General features: G+C 40.3%; 1 protein-coding gene across 2 annotated transcripts; it reads left to right on the top strand.

The window, feature by feature from the left end:
* Window positions 1-4454: 4454 nt before the first annotated feature.
* LOC146461660 (uncharacterized) lies at window positions 4455-8665 on the top strand. 2 transcript variants are annotated; one of them, XR_014857318.1, is made up of 5 exons: window positions 4455-4643; window positions 6148-6219; window positions 7257-7355; window positions 7849-8249; window positions 8427-8665. XR_014857318.1 is itself a non-coding variant. In XM_085086531.1 (4 exons), the coding sequence occupies exons 1-4, from the start codon at window positions 4548-4550 to the stop codon at window positions 7966-7968; spliced, it is 387 nt and encodes a 128-aa protein (XP_084942657.1). In that variant the 5' UTR covers window positions 4455-4547; the 3' UTR covers window positions 7969-8665. The 2 variants fall into 2 exon arrangements, 1 of the variants encoding a protein (XP_084942657.1); XM_085086531.1 differs by having other exon boundaries at window positions 7849-8665.
* Window positions 8666-9088: the final 423 nt, after the last annotated feature.

The raw sequence follows: 9088 nt of genomic DNA, 5'->3' as shown, positions 1-9088 counted from the left end.
TTCGCTCCTAGTCCCTCTGTTTTAGAGTGGTTGCATGACAGTTTTCTCTCCCTATGATGTCTTCGGGCGACTTGCCAAAATGGCTGAAAAAGAGAGAAAAATACAGCCGACAGCGGTACCTCTGGACACTTTTCCGGAGCGTTGTACCATGACGATGCACCACGAGATTGCGGCCCGCGGTTCGCTTATGCCAGCTGGAGATGGTTCCGCGCTGCTTTCCGATACCTTGTCCCCGACAAGACAGTGAGGGAGAGAAGAGTCGGCCTCTAGACCATATGAGACAGATCCCTTTCGTTGGCACCTCAGTTCCACCTTAGATTCAGCCATGTATATATATGACAATGTAATCATTTTGTCTTCCATGTGGTACGTTTTGAGGTTTGAGCATGCGCGCGGGCTAAAACGATATAATGAAAGAAGGATGACTCGTGGTCAAAGGACCTGTAGTCTTGGAGGTGCCGCTAGTCTTGGACTCCATTTACCTTACTTCATTCTTACAATTTTATTGCCGTTTTCCCGAAGGCGATTGCTCCTTCGATGGATTGTTGACATTGTTAAGGGAATCAGGTCGTCACTCGAAGAGCTCTGTGAAAGCCGTTGCTATTTTTCTGTTTTGGCTAATAAGTCAACACTTATTACCGTTCCACGTAATGAAAATGTGTCACGTTTGTTACTACAACAACTCAGATGCTACCTTTCGCCTCTTGATGTCTGGTGACATCAATCCTAACCCTGGACCGGTTTCTGCTTCGACTGCTGGTAAGACCAATTGCCTCGTGATGAATACCAGAAGCTTAAAAAGTTATCACAAAGACAGCACAACAACTGGCAATCCGTGTCTAACCTCCTTCGTTTCCAGGGCCTGGCGTACGCCGAAAACTCTGACGTTATATGCATCAATGAGACATGGTTGAACCAAAATATCAGCAACTCTGAAATATTGCATTCTGGCTTTACAATATTTAGGAGAGATCGGTCCGTGATCGAGGTGGTGGTGGAGTTCTTATCGCAATCAAAACAGCCTCCTTCAAAGCTGTCAAATAACTTAAACCTGAATCGGAAGCCGAGCTGCAACAGCTTGAGATCATTTTTGCCAAAATTACTACGCCTACTGGTCAAAGAATTTCCAAGACCCAAGTTGAATGGATGTATTCGATAACTTTCTGTATGAAGTTTGTGATCAGTTCGACAATATGGTAATCAGATTTCAGGTGACTTTAATTAGCCAGACATCCTCTGGGACTCCATTGACAGCGCATCGGGCCAAAGAGGCTTAAGGGAGGGAATCCCATACCTTGGATATCTGGTTCCATACTTAATTTGATCAAGAAAAAGGAATCTGTAAAACAAAAGTTAAAACTATCTCCCTCGAAATTGCGCAAAACAGTTAAGCGCATGCTGTGGAACAGCCGTGATGAGTTTGTTGGTTCCGTCGTCTCCGATCTCAACACAAACCCAAAGTGTTTTTTGTCGATATTGAAACTGAATTCCAAATCGCATACAATTCCTGATCGAGAATCGACGCCAATATTAGCCAGTGCATCAAATGGCCCAGGTAATCGTACGCCGTTAAGATCTTCAGCTGAAAATCCTCGGGAAATAGCCAATCTGTTTAGCTCCTACGTCGCATCAGCTTTTGCCCAGACACCCCTCCCCCCACCCAACCACCCTCTCCCCCCATCCCTTCATCTGGAAGCGCTGCCAATGCACCAGCCTCTCCTGATATGTCCGAATTAACGCTCACGGTTAGCGAGTCCAATCCGTGCTCGAAGCGCTTCATGTCACGAAAGCCACAGGATCTGATGAAATCCCAGCGAAACTTCTGAGGGAAACAGCCCGGCTCTGTAATTGCACCATCTCTTGTAAGCTTTTTAAAAAGTCTTTAAGCACTGGTTCTTTCCAGCAGAACTGGAAGAAATCTAACGTTGTTCCAGTTTTTAAAAGGGTAAGGCCGAGTGCACAGAGAATTACAGGCCCATCTCCTCACCATCACTGGTATCCAAAGTCTTGGAGCGATGTGTAATTCACCCTTCAAAGGTAGACTGTACGAGGTGGTAAGAGATTGTCAACGTCGATTCATTAGAGGGAAATCATGTACCTCCAACCTTTTGGAAGTTTTGGACCACGTGGGCTCCCTAGCGACTAGACAATGGAAAACAGGTGGACATGATCTCATGGATATATCTAAGGCCTTCGATAAGCTGAGCCCGGCAGCATGCTGCAAAAGTTCACGAGTTTGGATTTGGAGGTAGCCTCTTGCAGTGGTTTAGCTCTTACCTGATGGGTCGTTACCAGCGCGTAACAGTGCTGGGTGAAACCTCTCCCGTTTTACTTTGCCTGTCACTTCCGCCAGTCCGGAGTACCTCAGGGCTCCATTTTAGGCCCGATGTTATTTCTCATCTATGTAACTAACTGGCTGGATTCGGTCCTGACGAGCCATGTTGCCATGTTTGCCGATGACACAAAATCTGTTATATAAACAAATAAAGTCTCAAGAAGATGCTGCGTACCTACAAGCTGACTTGCTTGCTGGCTAGTTGACAGACATCACACTTACAGTTGACTGGGATTTTCATTTCTTTAATAAAAGTCTTGCTCGCTGGCAGTGAAGAGCCGAGCGGGTATTTTTTTCCCAGGAATGTTAAATTAAATAGTAATCAAGATTGACGTAAGGACACACAGCTAGTGTTTAGTGCAACATACGATTAATTTTCTCTTAAAGGGTCGTTGGTTACTTCTGACTAGCTAGGATGACCAAAACATCATTTTTGTCCAATGCGTCCGTATTTAAAAGGAAAAAAATTCAAAAACAAATGAAATAGAACACCTCTTTTAATAAACCACTGGAAACTTAGATCAAATCTACTTGGAATGTACTATAGTGTTTCGATTTTTGCTAAACATTTGTCGAACCCCGAGGCTGGAAGAAGACGCTTTGAAGCTAAAATGGGTAAGTTTTGCAATTGACCTTCATTCTACCGTACCGGGACACAACACGTAGTCTTACTTGAAGCAACTCTTGAAGCACTTGAATTCTGGTGCTGAGACTCCGCCGGCCAAGGGAAAAGAGCGGGGTCTGAGTATGACTATTCGAAATCTAACTATCTCTGCCTTCAGAGCGGAAAAACGCAAAAAGCATGCACGAACTCTGCGTGAGCGCTGGGCACCAAAATGTTTCAAAAATGGCGGCAATTTTAATCTTCTTATTTTCAACAATTAACTATGCTACCGCAGATATCTCGGTAAGTAGCGATGATTGTCCCACACAAGAAGATAGCTGCAGATGTAACCTTGCTGTGGTTCGATTTTCTCAGGGCTTCTTAGACTTTCAGAAAGATTTTCAAACCTTCATTGTTCCCGCGGCGTGTAAACAAATCGCCTTTACGGGTCTGTTATTTTTTACACAAAGCGCCTATATAAAAAAACCCCTGAATATTTAAGGTCGAGAGCTCAACCCTGGGTAGAAAAATAGTTAATCGTTAATTACTGAGTTTGCCAAAGTATATAATTGTTTGCCAGAGTGGATTTTTAATTTTTTTCGCAAGGATCTAATTATCGGTGTCGAGGGAGCAATTTTATGCGATGCGTTACTTTCGATCTCTTAGTATATTGTACTGCTTTATTTCTTTTAGTTTAGTTTATGTTTCTTCAATATATTGTATATTTCTTTTTGTCTTTCACTGCCCGCCTCGATTAACTTTCGCTACTTGCGGTCCAGTATAATTAGCCAAAAGTTGATCATGATAAACACAATAAAAAAGTTTGTTTTTGACACGGGTGTGTGTGCATCCATCTAGTAGGCTCAGGTCAATTACACAACTGTTGTGTAACAATATTTATCTGCACAGGTCAACTGAAGGCAGGAAAAATATCTTTAATTACGGAAACTTCCCAAATAATCCATTTTGTCACTGTGCTTAGCCGCGGAGATTTTGAATTTGTTTCACAAAGCCTTCCGTGGTCGCACTCTTGCCATCATTCACTCGTCGCGCAATTTTGTTTTAGAAACGAAAAAATAAATAAATAAATAAATAAATAAATGCATCCAGTGAGCAGAGGTTGACCAGCTGCAACTTTTTAAATAGAATTTTATTTCAATTTCAGTTGTGCTGACGCCAAATATGAATTGTCTTGTAATGAGAAACATAGAGAATTAAATAGAGATGAAGCTCGTGTAGCATAGTTACAAAAGAAGTGTCCCTTTGCTGTCGGTTTGTAGTCATGTACCGGAACCTGTACCGCAAATCCAGTTTTCGTTCTTGTCCTCACACGGTGTTGGTAAAATGCCCGGTCCGATTTTATAGCATATTCGATGAAATTGGACAAAACGTAGATGGTAAAATGTATTTTTACCACAAAAGCCACTGCTCAACAATACAGAATCGAACCGAACGGCAGCGTTTTCAATTCACTTGCGCCCGCGAACGGATATGCGCAGAAAATTTGCGCAGAACGTTTTTCCGCTCTGAAATCTCTGCCTGGTTTGCAAACGTGGGTGTGCAGTTGGAACTTAGAGGCACTATTCTTGTCTTTAAAACACGAGTGTCATGGATTTTAACTCTATAAATAATATAGGGCAATCTTTTGTAAGAATTTATTATGACACTTTCGATCAGAACCGGGAGAATTTGCTGTCTTTATACGTAAGTAGAAACTCATCTCGCAATGTTGTACGTTAAGAGCCATTTTCCAAGATGTGTTTAACTTACCTGCAGTGTTAAAGTTAGTGTTCCTCGTACTTTTAATGTAGGCTAGACTAGTTTTGAGACTTTGGCATCTTGTTAAGCTGGCAAAACAGCTTAAAACGGTTTGCTTTTGGCGACAGCTTGGTTGAAATCAAAAGTGTTTTTGAAGACCACGAGTTTAATAGTGGTCTTGAAAGGAAAATGAAAGGTGGGTTGGGCTGGGGGTGAACTCCACCATTCAATTGACCTTTTTCGGTTGTTGGTAATTGATTTTCCATTTTTGATCAGATATTGAGCATAATTTTGCCATCTGATCCGAAAATGGGAGAGCTTTTTATAGTGCTTGCTTTTAAGTGGTTGTCACTTGCGTGCGCAAGTTGCTTCTAGTAACACCATTCTTTCTTGTCTTTGTTAACTTGTGAATGCGCGCACGCTTAACAAACAAGTTATCGTAATGTGGAGAAAATGTCACTCAGTCGATGGGTCATAAACTTTCACACATGCACAGTGGGGGAAATGTCACTCAGTCACTGGTAGTAAAACTTTCAATGTGGCATACTCTCATGGCTCGCTTAAGGTTCACTTCTCCAATTATAAAAATAGGCAGTCTAAGACTGCATGTGGCTACTGATATAGCACAATTTTTATAGCATTAAACAGAAATATATGTTATATAATGAAGCTAGACCTGCAGTGTAATTTGATCATGTTGTCATACGGGCGAATTTGGTACATGCTGAAGGGTATCGGTTCGTTTACTTACACAACGACAGATAGATCCCATGGTTTACATAAGATCGCGTGGTGAAGAAATCTCGTGAATGATCACATGACACACAGACAACAGGACAATAAGCTTCCTTCATTAAAAAATTTATCCAGACAGACCTGAAAAGTAAATTCGTTTTATTTTCGCCTCGAGTAAAGCTATATGAAGGCGAACTGCAAGTCCAAAAGCACAATTTCTTGACTCTATATACAACTGAGCACATTTTTCAAAGAAAGCATGGGAAAAGTCACATTCAAACCTGTAATGTTTTGTAAATTGGATTCCCAGGAAAACACAGAAATTTCAGAGAAAGTCGCTCATGTGATGATTTGCAGATCTTGTTTGTGATGATGTGCGATCGCACATGTTTCTCTTGGACACAATCTCGAATAGGAATTTCTTCACTATGAACTCACTGATTTCCTCTGTTTAAGCAGCCGAGTGTTCCTTAGAAGTTGTTCTTTTGATTTAGAGTATTGAAAAGCTGTGTTTCATCCAAGAACCACAACTGGCACCTTGAAAATTCACCCATGAAAGATGCGGCAGCCATATATAGCTTACACAGAGGTAGTAACCCCCGCCCTGCGGGTTTCACCTTTACATACAGCTCTTAGTGGTTGTACAACTGTAGCAATCCAGTCATTTTCAATTCGACTTGACCTTGAAAATAACACCATGTTTTTTCCTTTGAAGACTCCGCAGTCCATGATGACGTTTGAAGGTGAACAAATCCAAGGAAGTGAAGCAATCGTAAAAAAACTGATGGTGAGTTTTATGATTTCTTTAACAAGGTTGGTTGTATCAACTGATGCAGTTAGTTGTTGATCACTATAAAGAGACTGACTTTGGCTACAATAGTTTACCTTATCGACTCATAATTTTGATACAACCAAATATTTTGGTTTCCCTTTTCTACTAATCACATTGCTACCAGGGGTTTCATTTATTTATTTATTTATTTATTTATTTTTTTATTTAACTTTATTTATACACGGGTAAAACATCAGGACTTAAAGTTAATACTAAAATTGCATTAATTATATTATTAAAATACTAATCTACTACTAAACAAGAAGCTGTTTCCAGCTTATACTCGGGCCATATTTGACTGTGTGGTGCGTAAAGCCTACAATCTTTTAACAGTGATAACCTCCAGCATTGCCAATTCCCCCAAATAGATAGCCTGCGAGCAAGCTCTCTTGGAGGTGGATCCTCTTTCCCCCTCCCGCCCCCCACCCCCAAGAGAGCTTGCTGACGTTTTCCATAAAATAGCATATACCCAAGTCAACTCTCTTATCTGGGTGCACTAATCTCTCGTCTGCTTGTTGCAAATCGTAATGAACCCCTGTCCTACTATTTTGTCAGATGTTGAGAATTTCCCAGCTGCTTGTTTGAAGGTGGCAGCATCTTGGATTTCATAAAAAAAAAAAATACTGACAATACAATAATATTATTACTGGGTAATTCATTTTGTGTGTGTTAGGTCACAATTTGAACAGTGAGCAAAACTATTCAAAATTGGAAAAGACTACCATTACTTGATATCATATAATCATACAAAAAGTAAGCCTGTATACATCCCTTGTTGTACTAATTTATTGGCGAATTCATTTAATTTATCATCAAGACATTAATTTTTATGTTTTATGCCCTTTTCCTTTTCCCTTTATACCTGAATGTTTCATGAAATAGTGCTACTACTATATTAAAGAGAAATAACATGCCTGTCAGTACTGGGGTATGATGGTTTAAGCAGGGAGGTGTTTAAACCCGGTTTTGACTTGGTTTTTTTTTTTTTTTAGTCATTGCCATTCACCGCTGTTAAACATGTTATCACTACAATAGACTGTCAGCCCTCCGCAGCAAATGGAATAACAGTCTTTGTGGTTGGACAACTTAAGGTACATGTACATACAGCCTGTACTGACTGACTTTTCAGCTTCAAACCATATGGCAATGCTGTCTTCTCTAACAGCAAATGTACTTAGACCTTAGAGCGATTTCCTACTGAGTGTCGTAAAGCCAAAACCAAAGCAAAATAATTATTATCACTCTGGCCAATCACAACAGACGTAAACAGCATAATGGAACCAATCAGAACTCGAAGCAAACACGGGTAACTGCAATTGGTAACTGGTGCAGAGTGCGGGAAAACGCATGCAAGCAAGTCGCAGTTGTTTTGGCTTTATTTCTCATTGGTTGAGAAAGTGGGGCAAGTTTTGCTAACCAATCGCAGAGCGTAGTAAAGTAAAACCATTTAGCAAACATGAATAATTTTCTTTCAACACTCACTTGAAATCTGCTCTTTGTATTAATAGTTACACTGTAAATAGCTGATTGAAGTACAAACTAATTAAAGCCAGCCTTCCATTTTTTTTTTTTTTTTTTATATAGACAGACAATGACCCTCCACATGGCTTTAGTCAGACATTTACCCTTTTACCAAATCTGCAAGCTCAAGGGAACTACTATGTTTTTAACGACATGTTCAGGCTTGCCCTACACCATGGCTGAAGAGACAAGTGAATGTCATTGGCTGTTTTCATCGCATCTAACAAGCAGTCAAGGAATATGGCACCGTGTACAGTAACTGATACTTCACTGTGGAACATACCCTTCTGGTCACTTTTCTGTTTAATTTTTATAAATATAAGTGTATCTGAAATCTTTTTTACATAGTCTTTGCTCAGCAAAGTAAGTCAAAGAGGCCTTGTGTTAAGAAGTCTCAGGAATGTTTATTGATTTAATCTGCAATTCGCTGAGAAGATGGGTAAATTAATACGAAGAGGTGACAGGCTAGGGTCGTCATAGCCTGCGTAGCTGGCGGTATTGTAGGCACGCGTGAAATAAAGTTTTGGCGGCGCGGCTAGAAGCGAGCCATGAGGAGAATGGGGAGGGGGGCTTTGTATTTCTCACGGCTCTGCCTCCAAAACTTTATTTCGCGCACGCCTACAGTACCGCCAGCTACGCAGGCTAGGGTCATCAAAAAGTAGTCGAAATCCTGGTAGTGGCAAGATGCCACATTGCAAGACATAAAGAACAAGTGCCTCATGACATGGTATCATGTATTGATCACAGCTGCTGGGTGTTGTTCAAGGGAACAATGATTTCCAGCATCTCTTTACTAAACATTTTATATTATAATATTGCTTTTGTAGACATGTTTGTGTCAACTTGAGTGTTTGTTTGAAATAAAGTTTTAACTAGCTCATTGCTGATATTGTTCAAGTAACCACCCTCAGGAAAAATTCCAGTATCAATTAAAGCCTTTTTATGCGCTCACTCAGTTAACCTGGAAAGACCAGATACAGGTCTCTTCAACTTTTCACCTTAGAAAAGGAACAAAATTTGTATATCAAGTCAAACATTTTTCTCAGCATAGCGACAAATAACCCACTGGCATGTTACTTTAACTCCACAACGCCTTCAGAAAACTTCAGTGTAGTTTCCCATAACTTTACCCCATTAATAATAATAATAATAATAATAATAATAATAATAATAATAGTAGTTTATTAATTCGTAAGATGAAAAAGTACATCTTTTACTCCCATGATCTGAATGTTAATTCTCCTGACTGACTGCCACACATTTCTTTTCAAGTTAGTTCAGAGAATTTGTTGTTTTATCAAAC

The sequence above is a fragment of the Pavona decussata genome, unplaced genomic scaffold (genome assembly GCF_977016875.1).
Source record: "Pavona decussata unplaced genomic scaffold, jaPavDecu1.1 SCAFFOLD_195, whole genome shotgun sequence".
NCBI classification, from domain to species: Eukaryota; Metazoa; Cnidaria; class Anthozoa; order Scleractinia; family Agariciidae; genus Pavona; species Pavona decussata.
Note: the sequence above shows the minus strand (reverse complement) of the source record. Positions and strands in the feature narration are given on the sequence as shown.

Coding starts and splice junctions, on each gene's coding strand:
- LOC146461660 (XM_085086531.1), top strand. CDS start 4,548: ATGGATTTTAACTCTATAAATAATATAGGGCAATCTTTTGTAAGAATT. Junction 4,644..6,147: donor AGAATTTGCTGTCTTTATAC/GTAAGTAGAAAC, acceptor TTTCCTTTGAAG/ACTCCGCAGTCCATGATGAC. Junction 6,220..7,256: donor CAATCGTAAAAAAACTGATG/GTGAGTTTTATG, acceptor TTTTTTTTTTAG/TCATTGCCATTCACCGCTGT.